A 20,258-nucleotide genomic window follows, 5' to 3' on the forward strand; every position below is an offset into this window, starting at 1 on the left:
TAAATGGTAAACGGTAAATGAAAAACGATCAACAGATGAATGCTTATAGGTAATGTCTTGAGTTGAGTTGTAGTTCGAGTTGAATTGCTGCAAACCATAGTGTAAGTTTAGGGTCTATAAGTACCGTTAGTTGTAGTTTTCATTTTCATTTTCGTTCTAGTTGTAGTTGTGGTTTAGTCACCAAGTTTAGTACGTAGGTAAATTTGTGGCTGGCTGAAACAGGTTGTTCTGCGTGAGTTTTTTTAGGTTGGAGTTGTCAAAAGAAGAACTTTCTATAACTTTCTCATCTTATTGTAGTTTGTCAACGTTTTCATGTTCTTATTCGTTTTCTTATTATTCTTTTGGCTGCTGCAGTGCTTAAGTTAACTCTTAGGTTCTCGGTTTTTCGAAGCTTTGATTTACCTCTCAATTGCTTTTGGTTTTACTATAGTTGTTTGGTCAAGCGGTTTCGATCAATTGTATCTATCATTTTGTTGTTTGTTTGCTTAATTGATTCAAAGGGAAGACATAACATTCTAGAAAAAGGTTCCTAACTGATTTCGGTTTCTCGTATCTCGTACTCGTATCTCGTAAATATATAAGTGTATATTGTATATATTTTTTCTGAGTATATTTTAAAGCATTCTTATATATGTAAGTATATTTTTTATTTAATTACTTTTTTTTTTGTTTTTTTTTTGGTTTTTTCCACTTTCTTCTTGATGTGTAAATATCAATAACCGTTTTCTACAATAAGACATTACATATTTCTTGGTGCCACTATATTATATAGTCATACGTATATATATATAAATATCCAAGTGAGTGAGTGTGTGTGAAGCTTCGTCCTTCGGGGGAGGCAGAAAGTGTCCCCAAGTCGGGGGAGTGTTCGATAATAATTGGGCGAGTGTTGGAGGGTGCGGTGCCTAGGTGCCTAGGAGGTTGAGCCCTATGTATAGAAACTTTTGTACCAGGCCTTAGAAAAATCGATTGAACCCTTGGGAAAAGACTTTCAACATTTTCGTGTAAAAAGCACAACGAAATAAATGTTTATTCTACCCTCATATCATCATATCATCATATCATCTCATCTCATCCTACCTATACTATCCTTTCGATCGTATTTATTGTGTTTTTGTTGTTCTTCTTGTTCTTGTTGTTGTAGGAATGACACGCCCTTAAGATACATATCCATATATATAATATATTTTCATATAATTAGTTTTTATTATTTTTATAAAACAACATTCAAACACTTAAGATGCTTCATCAAGTTAATAAATATTTTTTTTTCGTTTTGCGATTTGTTCTTTGTTTTTATCATTTGTTAAAATATCAAAAGTGGATGGAATTATGTGATTCTAGTTATTACACGCACTATTTATGTATATATATATGTATATATAATTATATATATCGTTCCTTGATAATACAATTCATTTCTCATGGATTGGATTTACTGCCTGAAAAAAATTCGGACCAAATTTCTTAGGGGGACTTTTAAATTTCTCACGTGCTTGTTAAATGTACAAAAATATCTGTAGAGATTTTTTGCCGTAAAATGGTGTGTGTAGATATAATTGTTAAATGAAACCATTTTTGCAAAAAAATTACAAAATCAGGATTTCTCTAGGGGGATTGCTCAATGCTAAAAATTCAATTGAATATAGTTCACTCGCTTCATGGCACAATATTCAATAAAATATTGTCAGCTCGAAAATCGATATTCGATGAAGATTGCTGAAAGAGTGAATCGAAATTCAAGTCCAAATCAGAATCCAAATCAATACTTCATAGTTATCCATGGTATGAGTTTCGTTAAAGGTACGGTTACCATTTAGAATGCTATATTTCTTCTTATAATGCGTTATTGTATAATTGGTTCAAAAGTTCGGTCACTGTATGCATGTGTGTATTCGTTATTCCGTTTCTGTAGGGAGTTCGGGGTCACCAAACTTGGCTAATGGGGTCACAAGTAGGTATCGTTTTAACAACCGACATTGAAAACATTTAACTATTTTTCCAATCAATTGACCAAAAAATAAGGATATGTCCTAAGTTTTTGTGGTTGTATTTAAATGAATTTTGGGGTCACCAAACAATATTTTGATCGTACCTAGCAATTTTTAAAATTAGTTTTAAACTATTATGAATCATTGCCAATTTAAAGAACGCAACAAAAGGATATGTCAGAGGTTTTTTCGGATTTTACCGTGTGAATTTTGATGTCGAATAGGAAATGGAAGAAAAAGCAACAAAAAGATATGTGTAGGGGTTTTAGGGGGTTTCGGCTCAACAAATGAATATTGTCATTATTTCTCATTCTATCTTCATTAAATTCTCAAAATTTTTATAATACTTTAAAACGCTAATTTGTATATTTTAAAAATTATTTAATACGTATGTAAAGCATATCAAAGCCAAACACACACACGCGGGCCAAAACTTATCGTGAGAAGGGGCTTCCAAAATCAAATAAATTAGCTTACATCATTGATTTAAGACTATCACAGGCGGGAGGGGGGTTCTTGTGAAGGGGCGATGGTGGGGGGTTGGGGGAGCTCTAGTGGGCAGGGACACAAACAATTAAAACTTATTCTTGAGGCATTTATGTATAGGGTGCCGCCACAGAATCTATCATATCTACCATATCCGAATATACATATATCTCCGCCTGGATTTAGGACTAGAGTTTCGTGTTTCGAGTTGAGTTCTGAGTGTTGAGTGTTGAGTTAAGTGTGTGGGTGGCATGCAAGAGTTTACTTATCGTTCGTTAAATAGTCTGCCATTTGCGAGTAAAAAGGTAAAAGGTGTAAAAAGCCTAAGGAGTACAGTCAGCAAAAATGGTATAAGTTGGTTTCTGTAGTTCACATAGTTATAAGTATGTAAATAGTTTAAATCTGCGTCTTCCCGTTCGATATATATATATAAGTATATTGTATGTGTAAAGTTTACTTAGCACAAATCAGAGTCAGAGTCAAGTGAGAAGGTCACAAGGGTTAGATGTGGATAGGAGAACAGTTAGCTTGGTTCTAGAGGAACATTTATGCTTTTGGTTTTTGTTCTTAGCATTTTGCTTTTTGCTTTAAATTTAATTTATTTAATTATTGGTGTTTGCCCTTTAACCCTTGTGCTATGAACTAAATGCTGCCCTACAAAAAAAGATACAAATACCTATGATTGATGTAAATTTGTTTAAATCATTTGTGTTTTGGTGTTGTTTTTTTTTTTAGTTTAGCTTCTTTGTTATTTTTTTCTTTTGTTTTTTGCTTGGTAAAATTCCATTTGTTCGAGTTTAAATATCTACAGTGGCTACTTTTGGCGCCCACTGTCCATATGAAATATATATGTGTATATATATTTGCTTAGTAAATTTTAAGTTAATTCAATTTTTACTCTTGAGGCAGCTTTTTTTAGTTTTGTTTTCCTATTCTCAAAGAAAATTCAAAAATCCTTGTTGAATAGTTTGGGTAAACGTATATTGGTTCGATCCACTCGAAAAAATGTTAGCTGTGCCTTAAGTTTGCCCTTTTTCTTACATTGTTTTTTTTTTTGTTTTTCATTTTTTATTGTATTGCACTCTGTATTTTTTAGTTTAATTAAAATGCCCAACAATTGTTTTTTTTTCGCTTTGGTTGCTTAAAGGGAGATTGTTTTGGTTTGTTAATGGTTTGTTTTTGTTTTCCGTTTTTCGTTTTCGTTTTTAACTATACAACATCAAAAATAACTCACATAAAATTCATTCAACATCTTATCGTTTAGGCTAGTTTACACAAGTATATGTCATGTATATATCATGTATATAAGGTGTATATAATTCATAAAACATTCTAATATGGTAATACGTTTGTATGTTTTGGTTTTGTTATCGTTTTCGTCGTCTTCGATCCGCTGGAAAACCGTATTTTTCACTATCATTATCATTATCATATTCATTTTTGTTGTTCAATTGATTTTTATCATCCGTAGTCCTATATAGGTAGTATATGTATAAATATCGTAATCGTAATCGTAATGCAATACAATAAGTTGACTGTATATTTGGTGCCCAAAAATATTGTTGTTGTGTTCCTGCACTCGACCCCAAAAATGTTTGTTTGCAAACGTTGCTTACCTTACAAAATATCTGCTTATGGATTACAAATCGTATCTGTTACACTTGTTTTTTGTTTTGCTTTTGGTTTTCCATTAATCATTTGGTTTTTCTTTTTCTTTTTCTTGTTCTATTCATTTTGTTTAAAGCCATTTGACAACACAGGGAATTTGTTCGTTAATGTTTATTGGGTTTGCATTACGTTTGCTTGAAATGTCGATTATTTGATCTCTATAGGGATTGGATAATCTATGCGTACTTCGGAGGATCCCGAAAGGCCTTGGTTATGCTGCCCACACACACACACACCATTCATTTCTTGTTTTTCCATTACATCGTTGTCTAATTTATGCGTTTTGTGTGTTCTTTAGTGGTGAGGCAAAATTTATTGCAGTGTAGCTCGCTCCGATCTGGAATTTCCTGCCCTCTAAGTTGGTATCCTACGTTTAGTTTTGGTTTTCCCATATATACTATATATATTACTTAAAAATTTGCCAAGGCGCGCAAAAGTTTTCGGTTTCTATTGGTTTTTTTTTTGGTCATATCTTAATTCGAATATATATTATATATATATTTTGTTATTATTATTTTTATTGTTAGTTGTGTAAATTTTGTTTTCCATAATAATCGCTACACATAAAAATGTTCGGTTTTTGTTGGTTTTCCGCATGTTGAACTCATTCGCATTCATATTTTGAACAACCCCAGAGACAATTTTCGTTTTCAAATTGTTTATATCCGGCATTACTTTACTTGCTATATTATTATTGCTCTATGGTTCTAAAACTAGTATATTGATACCCAATTGTCTTTGGTATCCACATGCCACATGCCATTTTGTATGCTACTAGTTAGTGTATGTATTTGTTAATTTAAATTGTTGCTTTCGTTTTTTGTTTTTTTTTTGCGCTGAGAGAAATTAGGAAGTTGGTTTTTCTTGTTCATTAGCTTAGTTTCTGGTTTCCTTGTTGTTCGGTTTTTGGTTTTTGGTTTTAAAATTCTAGAAAAATAAAAGCTTTCTAATTGCTTCTGTTTTCATATGGTATCCTGCCGCTTAGCTCCTCTCGTACTTTCATTTCGATCCGATCCCCAAACTCGAAAAGCTTTTATTCCTATTTCGGTTTAACTCCTTCGTTTTCGTTTTACTTTCATTTTCGTTATGTATTGCAATTTGTTGATTCTAACTTGATATTTGGTTTTTGGTTCGCTATAAACTAGTAAATATGTATGTATATATTTTTTTGTTTTCGATATTTTGTTTTGTCGGTTGTCAAAAAAGGACTCACTAAATGTTACAGCACATCAATAAACAATTTTTCTTTATTCCTTTTTTCTTATCTCTTATTAAATTATTTGGTTTTTTCATGAATCATGGCACTATAGTTTTAGTTTCTGTGTGGTTTCCTCTATAAGACATATGCGCTTAGATATATATTCAAAAACACTACACTCGCATTCGCACGCACAAGACACACACTGACAAAAAAGGTGAGCAACAATCGATCGAAGAAAACCATAGGTGTAAAACCAAATCGAAAAACCAATCCCTATTATGGTGTATAAATATCGGCATAGTGTGTAAAACATTATGCAAAAAATTCTCTTTTTTCATTTTTCATTTTGGTTTTTTTTTTCGTTTTTTCGTATTTTGTTTTGGTAGCATAGTGTAAATAATTCCCAGTGATATGTACGCAAATTTAACACAACAACTCGACCAGGGAGTTTTTTTTTACATTTTTAGCCTCTCATTTTGGTTTCTACATATTTCCTAAACATTTAGTTCAAGCGCAAAGCATTAAATGGTCGATGACTTAAATGCAATATCTGAACAGAGATTTAGGCAAGAGATACAAATACAAAGCTTAAGTGGTACCAGAAGAAGTGAATGAGAACCAAAGAAAAAGAAAAGGAAAAACGGGGGCAAAATGTTCAGTATATTGTTTCAAAATTCTTTTCGGCTCATTTTTATTTCTGGAGTTTTACAAAGTAAATGGGAGTACAAATTTCCAGATTATTACTCGTACTTGTCAATCCCTGGTTTTCTATATATTATTTTACCTACGTATTAATATATCGTTCACATAATTCGCATAAGCTGAACACAACTCAATATTATCAACAATAGTTTCGTGAGTTAGGTTATTACACAAAAATTCTAAAATCAAATAAGTTAAATTAGAAATTATAAATTCATAAATCATAATCCATAGACTTGAGGAACTTGTTTCTTTTCTCCATTCTTTCTCCATAGCAGGCAAATCAAATTGTGATTTTAAGGTATACTTTTCATGCTCTGTTTTTTCTGTTTTCTGTTAGATTTAAAATGTTTTACTTGTCGAATTGCTAGATCGATTTTGAAACGTGTTTAATTGATTTGCTTGCTTTGAGTTTCCTGTTTTTGATAATGTTTGGTTGTTAGAGTGTCGTGTGTGTATTGTAAACTTGCTTTTGATTACATATTGTTTTTTTGTTTTTTGTTTTCTGTTTCGTTCAGTTTCCATCGCTTAAATGTTATTAATGATTTATTCGTATAATATATAATTCTTTTGTTTTTTTGGTAATTGATTGCTTGTCGTTTAGTGTTCATTTTTTGTTATCAACTTGACATGTGATCTCCTTTTCATAGGCCCGCAAATAAATCCCAAAAAATTCTTCTGCTTTTATTTAAAAAGTGTTTTTTTTTTGTTTCGGTTTTTTGGTTTTTGGTTTTCCTACTGGAAGCCGAGGATAACTGCCTCGGTTTCAACTAACTTTACTTCGAATTTTCTTCTGGTTCTCCATCGTTTTCCTTTGTTTGTCTATAATAAGGCGAAAAATATCATCAAAAAATTGACGTACACTAGATTGTATTTCTGTTGTTTTGGTTTCTATCAATTATTGTTTTACATATATGTAAGTATATGTACGCATGTATAAATAATTTAGTAAATTTGTTTTGTTTTTTGTTTTTGTTTTTGGTTTTGTTTTTGTTTTTGCCCTCCTCGCACGTCTACGTCTCCTCCTTTAATGGGGACTGTCTATATAGGTTGAGTTCCTTTACTTGAATTAGTTCTCTGGAGCAGAGACACCTCCTTAAAAAATGTTCTCTCCTCTCCGCTTCTCGCTTTAAATAAAATACATAATATATTTGTTGTTTGTTTTGTATATGTCTGCTTGTATATGTATATATAGATATATGTCTTGTTATACATTTATATTAAAATAATTTGATGTATAAAGCGTTTGTTTGGGTTTTACTTCATGTTTTCGTTTTTGTTTTACCTTCGATTTATATTACGTGTTGCTCTTGTCCCGGAATTTAACTAAATGCAAGTATGATACAAGACGCACGAACTACTAAATGGGCAAACCATGAGGGGGCGTTGTGGGGTGGGGTGGGGTGTTTGTGGGTGGCTTGGGTGGTGGATCAGGAGGCATTGAGTGTGCTCGAGTGTGTGTAGTTTAGTGTGTGGTAGTATATGGTGTGTAGTTAACCAAACCATCGACCTTGACTGATGTGAATACCCTTTTGGCGGCTGCCTGTAAACATATACTCGATTCTATATATCTTCACGTTCAATATGTATATCGTATATGTATAGAGTTATATGTCTTATATCCGCACGAAATTTGTTTTTGTTTTTGTTTTGGTTTAAGCGTCGCATCGAGGAACAAATTATTCAACAAATCCAGTTTGAAATACTGTAATATCGATATCGTTAATTAGTTTCAGTTATAGCGCTGCTTTACATTATAATATAGTTTTTATGTTTCATGTTTTATTTTGAGCAAAAGTCTCAAAAATATCTTTGCATTCCATTTATTTCGACCACAAAAAAACGAACAAAACTAATACACTTGACCAAAATGATAAAAACTAATAAAATAATAATCATAATCGTTGTATAAATAAGTTGGACAATATTTAATATTTTACTTTGCAATAACTCTAAACGGTTCTTCTCATCTCTCCGAATTTTCCACATCGATTGTATAAAAAATCTTTGGCAGCATCTTTATTAAAAGGTTTGTGTCCTTCATTCGCTCGATTTCTTAACTTCGTGATTTGATCTTGCCAATTGCTGACTATATATAGGTATATATATTATAATATGCGTGTGTCGATTGGGAATTAACGTAACTACATCGAGTGATTGAGAAACATGTGTGGTGTTGCTGTTGTCTGTGTAAAGTTAAGTATTTCCTAATTAGTTGTACACAATTTGTTTGAATCTTCTCCATCAAAGTAAAGTAAAAACCATAAAGTACAGGGAATACGAATCGAAAATTAATATATATTTCAATACAGTACATGTGATTTCGATATACGTAGATATAATATAGATGTAAAGAGTTGAGGTGGAAAGCTTTCACTTTGTCACATTATAAACAGTAAGCAACTAAGAAAATATCTCATTCCTCCCACGTTTTCGTACATATTTCATTTTATTTCGTTTTCGTTTTCACTTTTATTTTATTGCTTGTGGCTGAATTCGGCCTTGAAAATTAAAGCGCAGTGGGTGGCGGGGGGCGGAGAAGGGGGTGGGAGGGCGGCCTTGGTCAATTTTCGTCAGTCGGTGTTTATTAAATGTTTAATGTTAAATGTTAATTGTTAAATGGCAATATGTCCAAAAGCGTCCAAAAGTCCATGTTCCGCCCCTTTTTCTTCTAATCACTATTACTTCGGCTTCGGTTTCGGTTTCGTTAACTTTTCCTGTTCGGTTCGTAACGTATCGTATTTAAGTTAGTAATTAAAAGTTAGGAATTGTCACTGACTAGTGGTAGTACCGCCCCTCTCCTGGCCACGCCCACTTTCTGGGCCATTCGCTAATCGTACATAACTGTATACATAATACGAATATATACAGGTGTGTAAATATATATATTTTCGCTAGAAATCCTATAGTTCATACGTAGTTAGTAAAATGTTATCGTCGTTAAGTTGCGTAATCTCAACTAAATTGTAAATTTGATTTAAACTTAAGCACATTTATGTTTATTTGGTTTTTCACTTAAAAATTTGTATGCCATAGGAAATAAATTTGTTTTGTTTTGTGTGTTTGGTGTGGAAAAGTTGTTGTTTTTGTTTTTTTTTTCTACTTAAACGCATCGCATCGCATAAAAATCATATACGGTTTCACTTAATATCATTTTCATAGTAAACTTAAATTTAATTAAAAATTTGCAATTTTCTTTAAAGCAACAATTGACTTTTTGCCATTTTTTGGTTCAACAAAGAGAGAGAAATAAAAATTAAACACAAAATTAAGATAATAAATGTTTACCTCTTTATGTTTCGGTTTTAGTTTATAAAATAAAAGCGTGTGGAATTACAATTTCATTTGAAGGCTTTCCATAAAAACTATAAACAAATTTAAAATGGTAATTTTTGTTGTTTTTTCTATAACAGTTTTCGAGTTTGATTTTATATTTTTGTTTTACAGACACTCTGTTGACTAAGACGAGGACAAAGTATAAGGAAACATGAAGTTATTAAGAAAAATAAAAATAATAAAGTAGCTCGCACAGTGAAGTAAAAAGTTAAGAGTTAAAAGTAAAATGTAAAATGTAAAAAATACAAACACAATTAGGAGAAGAAATTAAAATCAAATCTTTTGGTATACTTTGCATTTGAGTGTTTCCATTGTCTTTAGCAAAATGTTTCCTCTTAATACTTCCGTAGTTAATGCAGCGACAAAATCAAAAAAAAAATGTGTATGCGAAAATGTAAAAGGAAAGGTCTAAGGAAATCGCGATAAATTCAATTCAATAATATAACATTTGCTTGGGGCCTAAGTTATAGTAAACGAAATGCAAAAACATAATTAAATTAAAAATTATATATTTCAACAGCCAAATTGTTTCACAAAAAATTGCATTTTTTACCCTCTCTCTCGCTCTCTCTTTCGCTCATCGCTCATAATCGTTCTTCCCTTTCTAAGACCTTCTCGTCTACCATCAACAACTTTGGGGTACATACTATCATCATAATCATAATGTTTATAGTTAAATGTTTATAATTTCAGTGGTATAACATAATCAGAAGCGTTTCACATTGGTTGATGTAGTGGTTTATAGATTACACTTAAGCTAAATTATAATTATGTATACAGAACTGTGTAGCCTCACACGTAACAACGTAAAAACTAAACAAAAATAATTATAGTTACACAATATGACAGTAGTAAATGATTGTTAAGCAAATGGTTTCTCTATTCGTAATCGTCCATTTGCTTAAATAGAACAACTTAACATTTAACGTAAACATAATCGCGATTTTAATAGTTTTGTTTTGTGTTGTGTATATGCTAAGACTAAAATTAAAAATTAAAAATTAATAACTAAAAAAATGACAAGATTTAAAACAGTTTTCTTCACTTATCTCCGCATTGTGAGACACAAATGCCAAAGATGGGTTTTAACATAATTTTTTCTGCTGTTTGAAACATTGAAAAGGAATCGAATAGTTTTGAACAAAACGAACAGGATATTGTTCACAATGCAAAGGATTCGTTTCGTTGTATGTTGTGTGTTGTGTAAGTGAGTTAGGTGTTTAAATGTAAATGTAAACGTATGATGTGGATGTATAATAAATGTGGTTACAGCCTATAAAAAATAAGTTGCTTGCTTCGCTTTGCTTTCTCGCCCAACTTCATCTAAATAAAACGTTACATGTTGTTCTACCTATCGTTTCTCGCTTCTCGATTCTCACATGATAAAATTCACACAATTAAAAAATGTTATTTTGTATATAGATAAATAATAATGTCTTGGGAGTAAACCAGCCTTATATTGTATTACAACGGGAAAGAAATGTTGCACGTATCCGTACATATATCATCTTAAATGGTTGTCTATATCGTCTATATAAATCGTGAGTGGTGTGGGTGTTGTGTTTGTGGTGTGTGTATGTCGATTACATGCACGTGTATTGCATTTGTTTTGTATATAAGCAAAAGGAATATTTGTTTTTTGTTTGTTTGTTGGTTTTTTTTTTAACAATGTATATAAGAACTTAACAGATACGTTTGTAGGTTTTTTAACGCTTTTTGTTGTTGTCTCTGCTGTTTTAGTTATATAGTTGTTGGCCTAATGCGATTTGCATTCGTTTTGTTTGGTTTGTTAGCTTACAGATTAATTTGTATGTTGAGTTTGTTGTCTGTAGTTCTTGTTGGATTTCTGGCGTGAAGAACGCAATTAGTTGATACATATCGAATGTATTCTCTGGGTCGGTCGTCTCTGGATATTCGCGGACACATATCTGCCGTGTGGCCGTGTGGTGTAGTGTGTGTTGCCTCCTTTCGTCCTTTCGTCCCTTCGTCCTTCGTCCTCCGTCCCTCGCTATCCCTATGCCTAACTCCCTACTCTCTCGTCCTGCTTTGTATATTATATGGCAAAGTCATATAGTCATAGGATTTCACATATATGTTTAAGATATATATAGTTTTTGTTTTGTTTTGTTTTTTTTATATATTCATATAGATTTATATATAAATAGATATCACCTTATATAAGCAGCGTAAGGAAAAACCTAAACAGTTTTTTATTTTCTGAACTTTTATCTTAGTGTTTGGTTTCAGTTTGAAATCAAAATAAACTACTTAGATTTCATCTTCTTCTATAATTATTGCCTGTACGCGACCTCTGATGACGCCCTCAACAAATTATTTACTTCCATAATTGTTAGCAAAAAACCTGTGCACAAAAGTTGCACATTTTGCTAGATATACATAGATGTTGTATACTAGGTGTAGATATATATATGCGTGTTTCGTTTTTTTTTTGTTTTTTAGAAAAAGATTCTGGAAGGGTATGCACAAAAAAGCTAATCGGTCGATATAACAATATATATGTCTATATAGATAATAAGTAACATGTAAAGTAGTAGAGTTTGTGTGAGTGTGGCGTGTGTACGTGTATGTGTGAGTGTGTGTTTTTATGACAATTTTTAACAAGAACATAAATTCAATGAAAAAAGCATAATTAAAAAACAATTTAAAAAGAGTTTTTAAAAAACATTTTTAAAATATCCCAAGTTTTAGTTTTTGTTTTGGTTTTCTTTGTTTGCTTTGTTTGTTGTTTTTTCTTCTTGCTTGTTGTTTGTTACTCGTTATACTAGGTAAAATATTTTTGTTTTTCTTTTTGTTAGATTTGTTGATGTTTGTTTTTTAGTAGTAGCGCTAATTGTTTTTAAATTAGAGATCAAAAATAGTATTTGTTGCATTTTGTTTATCATTTTGTTATTGGTTTTTTGTTTTTCGTTTTTTGTTTTATACAGTTGCTGTGGCTCATGAAACGGCAACGTTTCTTGTTGTGATTTAAAAGGATTTTTGGTGTTTCGAGATTTTGCTTTCCCCCTTTTTCCACATATATATACTTTGTCCTATATATATGTCTGGATTATTGCAATTGCTGTTCATAATGTTGTTGCTTCAGCTTGTTTTGCTTGCTTTTCTTGCTTAGCAACACACTGCTAATTCTTGCTTAACTCTTCTATTAAATGACTGATGGTGTTGTCGTCGACGACGGCTGTTGATTGATGTTGCTGCCGTTGCAAATGAGGCTAATGTTGCTCATGTTGCTCATGTTGCTGTTGCATAGTTGAGGCTGAGTCCTTGCCAATAGGTTGATGTTGCTATTACTGTTGCTGTTGCTGTTGCCGATGTTGGTTGCTTGCTGCTGACGTCGGCATCCGTATATCTTGCCCGACGAGTATTTGTAGTTGTATTTGTTCATATCGACTGATGGACGATTGTTGCGCGCTTTGATTTGCAATCAGTGAACATAGAGGGTGTTCAGGACTAGAACATGATGATTGTTCTTGGCCAGCGTCACCACATAGCCCTCGGATGTGATTTTCAGGCCGCAGCAGCGGGAAACCTGCGAATGGATCAATGTTAGCTTAGCTCATCGATGAGGGGGACAGGACAATAAAACACCAAGCAAATTCCAAATTTACCTATTTTTCTCTGGTTAAATAATTGTATGGCCACTTAATCACTCACCTTGACGTGGGGACACTCGAACTCGGACTGGAGGGCGCCCTCACGTGAGTAGCAGGCGACGTGGAAGCGGTTGCCGTGCGAGTCGCCGATGAGCACGTCCCCGGCATTCGATATATCAATGCCATTGGGGAAGCAGGTGACCTTCTCGTTGCCAATGCGATAGAGGAATGTGCCGTCGTCCTGGAAAACGGCCACACAATGGCCCTTGAAATCGCACACGTAAAAATCGTTGTCTGTCGGGCAGAAAGAGAAAAGAGAAATCAGAAACAGTGGTATTGTGTTAAGAAGTCAAATATGTATATATCATCTCAAATATTTACCTCGTATAGCGATGTCGGAGGGCTCGCGCATGTAGTCGCTGCAGTCGAACCAGCGGACCAATTCGCCCTCCTCGGAGATCACAAACACTGTGGGCGACACGCTATCCACGGCCACGATATGACCCTTAGCCGTAACAGCCAAGCCCGCTACGATGTCAATGTATCTGCGAAGGCAATTAATCCGAATTAGTCAATAGATTACAAATAAATTCTCGGTTATTTCGTTGTTTGCCGATATTATTTTTACAACTGAGGTTTTATGCGAACGTCAGTGTCACATTCCTCTATTCGTCTATCACCTGGCCTACTTTGTCATATTTTGTAGGACTTTTATAAACGATTTAAGAGATATTTTTTTCATATTTTACCAAAAGTAAAAACAAGACAAGAGAAATTAATATTTCCATTGTAACGACCAAAAAACTGATATTTTAGGATGAAACAAATGTGTATTCGAATTTTCGACAAAAATAGTAATTTTTTTATGGTTTTTTAGTCGTAGCTTGGACAATTTAAGGCCGAAAGCTAACAGACCGACTGTTCCGAGCAGCTAACGACATAAACTAACGATCCCCATCATTTTCTTGAAAATTTATTTTTTGATCAATTTTCTCATTTTTTTTAAGGGGTTGCATCACAATTTTTTGCAAAAAATGGAAAAAATTAAAAATTTCTAGGTTTGAATACCAATCGATTGGAAATTTAATTACGAGTTCCGCGAGGTGTTACATTGCATATTTGGATTATTATTTCCATTGTTACGGCAAAAACAGTGATATTTTAAAACTTGCAACGCTATATATATAAATAATTATTAGCTTGTTAGCTTTTCTTAATTTAGGATCATTTTTTGGTTAAGTATTATCTTTATATTCACCTGATGGCAATCTTGCGCATGAAGTGACCGCACTTGGAGAATATCTGCATACGGGAGCGCTCGTTTCCGCGATCGCAGACCACGAATTTGCCATTATTATGCATGACGGCCACCTTGCGCGGATACCAGAGCTGGCCCTCCTCCTTGCCCGCCACTCCGAACTGGAACTTGAGGGCGCCCATTTTGTCGAAGACCTCGATGCGATGGTTGTTCGTGTCCGCCACGATGATCTCCTCGTCGACGCCCAGGCAAAAACCGTGGGGTGAATTGAACTGACCCTTGGCCGTGCCCAAAGAACCAAACTTGCAGCGGATCTGCATCGGAGTGGCCTTGTTGCGGCCAGTGACCACGCTGGTGGTGCCGGGAGCGGCGACGGCATGGAAGTTATTTAGTCCCATGTCCTCCACGCCACCCACGATCGGATTGAGGGACTGCAGGCTGGGCGATGTGGCCGGTGGCATGCAGAAATCTGACAAAAAATCAATGCCCGTTGAGGATCCGTTCAACAAAAGATCATCATCTGTGTGGTTGGTTGGTTGGTTGTTTGGGGGATTTCAGGTGTTGTGGGTGGTGTTTTTTAGTTTCGGTGGTGTGTGTTTGCATTTTGTGCAGGAAGCAAAAAAGAAAAAATAACTCAAAAGTGTAAGGAAACCAAAAAAAAGAGAAATGTAAAAGCATCGAAAACCAATCGCCGCCACTCACCATTGTTGTTGAGTCCCAGCTTGGCCAGCGCCTGTAGATTGTTGAGCGCCCGCTGGTCGCCCGAAAGGATGTCCGCCAGGGTGATTGGCTGCGTGGGCGTTACCGCCGATGCCGGCATTACGGCCTGCTGCTGCTGCTGTTGCTGCTGCTGCTGCTGATGCGAGTGCGGGGCTCCCACAACAGCTCCTCCTCCGCCGGCGACGGCCGAGCCACCCGGCACTTGGGCCACATTCGGCACAGGTCCAGCGGCACCTCCCCCCACGGCCAAAGCATCGTTGAGGCTGTCCGGCATGGGTTCCGTCAGGCTGGCAAGTCGCGAGATATTGTACTCCAGCATGCTGAAACTGGGCGGCGGTCCGCCGGCGCCCAAACCGTTTATGGATATATTCGGACCGGGGCCAGAGTTGAGATTGACATGATTGACAGCCTGCTGGACGAGCTGTCCCTGCGGAGCAACGAGCTGTCCCATCTGCGGGGGCATGGATTGTGCTGATGGCTGCTGGTGCAGCACCTGTTGCTGCTGCTGCTGCTGTTGTTGGTGTTGCTGGTGCTTCTGTTGCTGCAGCACGACCGCCTGTTGCTGCTGTTGCGACTGCTGTTGCTGCTGCTGCTGCTGGGCAGTTGGCAATTGCTGCTGCGAAGATGTCTGCGGCGGCGAGTCCATCATGGAGAAGTTGGTTATCACCGAGTTGGTGTCGCCATCGAAGGAACTCTGCAGCGAGGAGGGCAGCGAGATGGGGCTGAATACAGCCGAGCTCAGGCGTCCTTGGACAGAGGAGCTGCCCCGATGGCCCACAATCAGATTGTTAGAGCTGTGTTGCTGTTGCTGCAACTGCAATTGTTGGTGCTGCACCTGTTGCTGCTGCTGCTGCTGCACTTGACGATGCTGCTGCTGCTGTTGCTGCTGCTGCTGTTGCTGCTGCTGCTGCTGTTGCTGCTGCTGTTGCTGCTGCTGGGCCATCGCTTGCTTCTTGGGACTAGAGTCACTCTGATCCGTTTGGAACTTGCCAAACATCTCCCTGGCGAATTGCTCAAACTTCTCCGGCTTCGAGTCAAACTGCAGCTGATAGTTGACATCGCACTTGGGCGTCTGCTCCATGAGATTCAAGCACTGGGCATTGATCACCGGCTTGAGCAGCAGGAACTCGACGGCATTGGCCTTGTCGATGGCACGCTGGCCGAATTGCGCCGCCTGCTGCAGCTTGCCCATATTATTCTCCATGCTCTGCATCAGATCCATGATCTTGAGCTCGCGATCCGAGTGCAGGCGCCCCAGCTCGTTGAGCATCTGCTCCTTGATCGATTCGAGCATGCGCTTGTAGCTCTTGTAGGCATCTTCGATTTGCTGGCGCACCGTATCGTGCTGCGATTGAAGCTCCGTGAGGGCGCTGCCCAAATTGCCGCCCGCATCGTTGCAGTAGTCGGCCTTCTTGAGGGCCTCGCTCAACGTCTGCTCGAGATCGGCGCGAACCGCCTGCTCGGCCACCGTGGCCGTCTCGTAGTGATGATCGCTGCCCTTGTGATCGCTCAGCAGGCAATCGTTGCAGGCGGGCACCTGGCAGGTGAAGCAGTAGTACTTGAGATTCTCGCTCACATGCTGGCGGCAGCACACGGGCTTGTGGATGATCAGCTTGTCGTGGACGTTTTTCGTCAGATCCTCGATCCGCACCACATGGTGGTTCTCGAAGCAGCGCATATACTTGTGGGCATTGTCGCATCCGTTGCACAGGAAGTTGGCGCAATCGTTGCAACGCGAAATGGCCTCCTCTTTGCTCTTGCACGACGTGCACACAATGTGCTCCGACTCCAGATTGGAGAGATCCAGTATGTTGGTCACAATATAGTCGCAGGTCAGACCCTTGACCCCCTTGGGCCCCAAGGGAGTCTCCTGCTTGCAAACGGGGCACTCGAGCAGCAGTGCGGGCAGAGTGCGGTGCTGATTCTCGCTGCCGTCGAACGAGGACGACGAGCAGCTGTTCGGCGAGCTGGCCGCCATCGAGTCCTTCGATACGACAGCCTGCAGGCAGTCCTCGCAGAAGACGTGCAGGCAGGACAGGATGCGCGGCATCACGAGGCGCGAGCTGTGGTGTGGGAAAATAAGGAGATAATGAAAAAGCCAATGAAATTGATCAGTTATCCATCAACTCACCTGCACAGCTTGCATAGCTTATCCCCATCCTTGATCATTAGGCCGTTGCACGAGTCCTCCAGCGAGTCCAGCTCGGTGACGCCGTGGCTGCTCAGCTCCTGGCTGCTCCCGGCACTGTCCACATCCACCACCAGTCCCATGCCCATGCCCATGCCCATGTCCATACCCATACCGATTCCCATACCGATTCCCAGTCCCGATGAGTTGGAATCGTCTAGCAAGCCCGAGGGTCCGGCGATGGCGGTGGAGCCCGTCGATGAGATGGATGCCGCCGATCCGATGCTCGAGGAGCTGGTCACATCGAGGCTGCCGACAGTGCTGCTGCCCTTGCCGGTGTCCGTATCCGTGCCCGATCCCGATCCCAAGCCCGAGCAGGATCCAGAGCTCGAACTGGAGCTGCTGGAGCTGGAGCTGCTGCTGCTGCTCGTATTGCTCACGTCGATCTCCTCCAGCACCGATGAGTTCGAGGCATCGTCGCTGAGAACGGTCTTCAGGCTGGGAGGCCCCGGGGGACACGGATCCACCGTGTCCACCGCCAGGACAGGCTCCTCCAAAGTAGTCATGGTCCTGGGAAAAATATATTTCGTTTATTACGAGACGCTTGGATAATATTCTTGTTAAATAATTAGGAAAATGACTATAGATTTTAATATTATTATTAATTGGTCATAATAATAGTATTTAATGAACTGATGACTAAAATGGATATTATATTGGTTTAGAAAAAATCTTATAAGGGAAATCCCATAAATATTTGATTATAAGCACATCGAATTATTTATTATTATATATATTATTTATAAATATATATATTATTTATTATTATATATATTATATATTATTATATATATTATTTATTATTATACCTATATTATTTATTATTATATATATGATTTTCTATCGTAAACTCACCTTTCTTTTGGCGCTTTCCTGGTTTCTTAGGTCCTTGTCTTCCTGATTTAAATGATTCCTGTTTTTGCCTGGGCTATGTTTCCGGTTTCCTATATCCTGTTTCCTTTATCCCGCTTCTTTATCCCGCTTCCTTTATCCTGCTTCCTAATTCCTGATCCTCCCCTGTTGATTCCTTTGAGCTGGCTCCTATTTACTGCTGATCCTGCTGCTGCTGATGCTCCCTAATGTCCTGCCGCTCTCCCAAGAGAGCCATTCCAATAGAGATCTCTCCTCTCGCCGCGAATTCCAATTGCAACAACAGTTCGCCTCTCCGGGGGAAAAAATTATCCTGAGACGACGACGAACTCACACAAACACACACCTATTGCAATTTCTCCTCCTCTTCCCTTCTCTTTTCTTCTCATGTAAAATGTATTGCAAATTTGTAAAAAATTTTGCGAGCCTCCTTTGACTTTGGGTTTATATCTTTATCTTTATATCTTTGTTTATTTGGTGTTTTCGGTTCTTGATTCGCTGCTTGTCTTTTTTATATATATAATATATATTTGATGTATATATTCTTTTTGTTCCTTAGAGGTTGCCGAATCGTTTTAAAGCATTGGGAAACTGCGTATTGCGGTGATCCTGGTTGTGGTTGTTCTTCTTCTTCTTCTTGTTCTTGTTGTACGAGGACGAAATAATATTAAGGACGAACGAGGCGACGACAACAAACACTGACGAAGAAGACGGCGACGTAAATTGGACGACAGCGCCGTTCCTTTGGGATTTGCAAAAGAAAGTAGAAATCGTTGATCCTTGGTTATTAGAAAATTACACAATTTTGCACAAAAGAACGAAACCGTAAGAAGGCAAAAAGAACACAAAAAGAAACGGGGAAAAAGTAAATAAACAAAAAAATACAACTAATTCTGGAACGCAGAACGAACAAAAACTGTTTGAACGTAACTGACAAACTGAGAAAAGAGAGTGAAGAATAAATCGACTTGGCACTAAATCAAATGAGGAAGTGTTTTTCCGCCCGGATTTCGCCACGCCCCAGCCCCTTTTTGCCTTCCCCGCCCCTTTTCCGCCCCCCAATGCAAAATGCAACCCCTTTCGACAACGCCTCTGGCTTATGCAACAGCAGACACACACACTTGCACACTTTGCTGCATACTTTGCGGATTAAGGAAATGCCATTTCTGTAGCTTCTGAAATTTTCCGGAAAATTGCTACGCGATGGTGATTTTAAATGTTTCAATTTTAACGAATAAAAAGCATATTGAAATCCTAAAAGCCTTTGCAAGGATTAAAATTAAAATATACTATGATTAATACATTGTGTATACAATGTTTTTTGAAAAAATAGTTGCAAAACCATGAAAGATATGTTAGGATAATATTATTGAACTATAATTGAACAAAAGCCTAGATAGATTTCAAAAAGTTCAATTTCTTTAATTTTTCAGTTAATTTATCATGGTTTGCTGTTTATTTTAAGATCATTAAAAATCGTTGCAAACACAGCCACACATTTAAGATCAAGTAGGCTCTTAGAGAGAAGTCACTACTGTCAACAATTTAGTTAGTGTCTATTGTTTTGAAGTTTTGTAGTTAATAGCATCTGTAGTAAGCTAGTGAAAATTGCTTACCCCCAATTATGCAGATCAGTTAAATACCAACCAAAAAGGTAGGATATTCATAAGTAAATTGGAAAGCACTACTTCAGAAATGCTAATGGTTTTTAAAGGCGGAGTAGAGATTTCCTACTGCACCAAGTATCAAGTACTACTTCTTAAAATAAATCAATATCGTCTGGATGTTAAATTTAAAGCAAGCTTTAAAAGCTGAAATCCCAAACGTTTTCAAGGTTTTATCTTTAAACTTGACAGCTATCTTTCGGATGTTCCAATTCCAGAATAGTTCCAGTATAGTTAGAAGTAAAAGTATCTCAAAATAAATCTAAAACTCGAGGAAATCTCCAGTTGGCCAATGAGAGCAATCCAACTGGATTCCAATTAGACCGGCAATCGTATTGAAATTAGATTTTTTCCCAATTAAATTCAGTTTTATTTAATATAGCCGGTTCGTTTTAAAGCAAATCTCAAAATTATTTAGTGAGTCTAAAATTGTTGGTAATTTTAATGTTGTTATCTATGTACATATGTTGTTTAGCCGAACATTGATTGAATGTGTATTGGTAGTTGTTTATCTGATCGCCCGTTTTCCAATTAATATTTATAGTAACCCATTAAAAGAGGCG

General features: G+C 37.1%; 1 protein-coding gene across 2 annotated transcripts; it reads right to left on the reverse strand.

Moving 5' to 3' along the window:
- Positions 1-9,124: 9,124 nt before the first annotated feature.
- On the reverse strand, positions 9,125-18,972 carry mei-P26 (meiotic P26). Of its 2 annotated transcripts, none has more exons than XM_017140767.3 (7): positions 18,017-18,972; positions 17,105-17,671; positions 14,956-17,036; positions 14,254-14,773; positions 13,377-13,540; positions 13,057-13,289; positions 9,125-12,931 (listed from the first exon to the last, which is right to left on the reverse strand). In XM_017140767.3, the coding sequence occupies exons 2-7, from the start codon at positions 17,665-17,667 to the stop codon at positions 12,827-12,829; spliced, it is 3,666 nt and encodes a 1,221-aa protein (XP_016996256.2). In that variant the 5' UTR covers positions 17,668-17,671; positions 18,017-18,972; the 3' UTR covers positions 9,125-12,826. The 2 variants fall into 2 exon arrangements, with proteins under 2 accessions (XP_016996256.2, XP_044248953.1); XM_044393018.2 differs by having other exon boundaries at positions 14,254-14,722; positions 18,017-18,971.
- Between the last annotated feature and the right edge of the window lie 1,286 nt (positions 18,973-20,258).

Source organism: Drosophila takahashii, chromosome X (genome assembly GCF_030179915.1).
Source record: "Drosophila takahashii strain IR98-3 E-12201 chromosome X, DtakHiC1v2, whole genome shotgun sequence".
Classification (NCBI taxonomy): Eukaryota; Metazoa; Arthropoda; class Insecta; order Diptera; family Drosophilidae; genus Drosophila; species Drosophila takahashii.

Excerpts from the sequence above, each read along its gene's own strand:
- mei-P26 (XM_017140767.3), bottom strand. The coding sequence starts at position 17,667 with ATGACTACTTTGGAGGAGCCTGTCCTGGCGGTGGACACGGTGGATCCG. Across the intron at positions 14,774-14,955 it reads GCTGGGACTCAACAACAATG|ATGATGATCTTTTGTTGAAC; the intron begins GTGAGTGGCGGC and ends CCAACCACACAG. Across the intron at positions 13,290-13,376 it reads CTCCGACATCGCTATACGAG|ACAACGATTTTTACGTGTGC; the intron begins GTAAATATTTGA and ends TCTGCCCGACAG.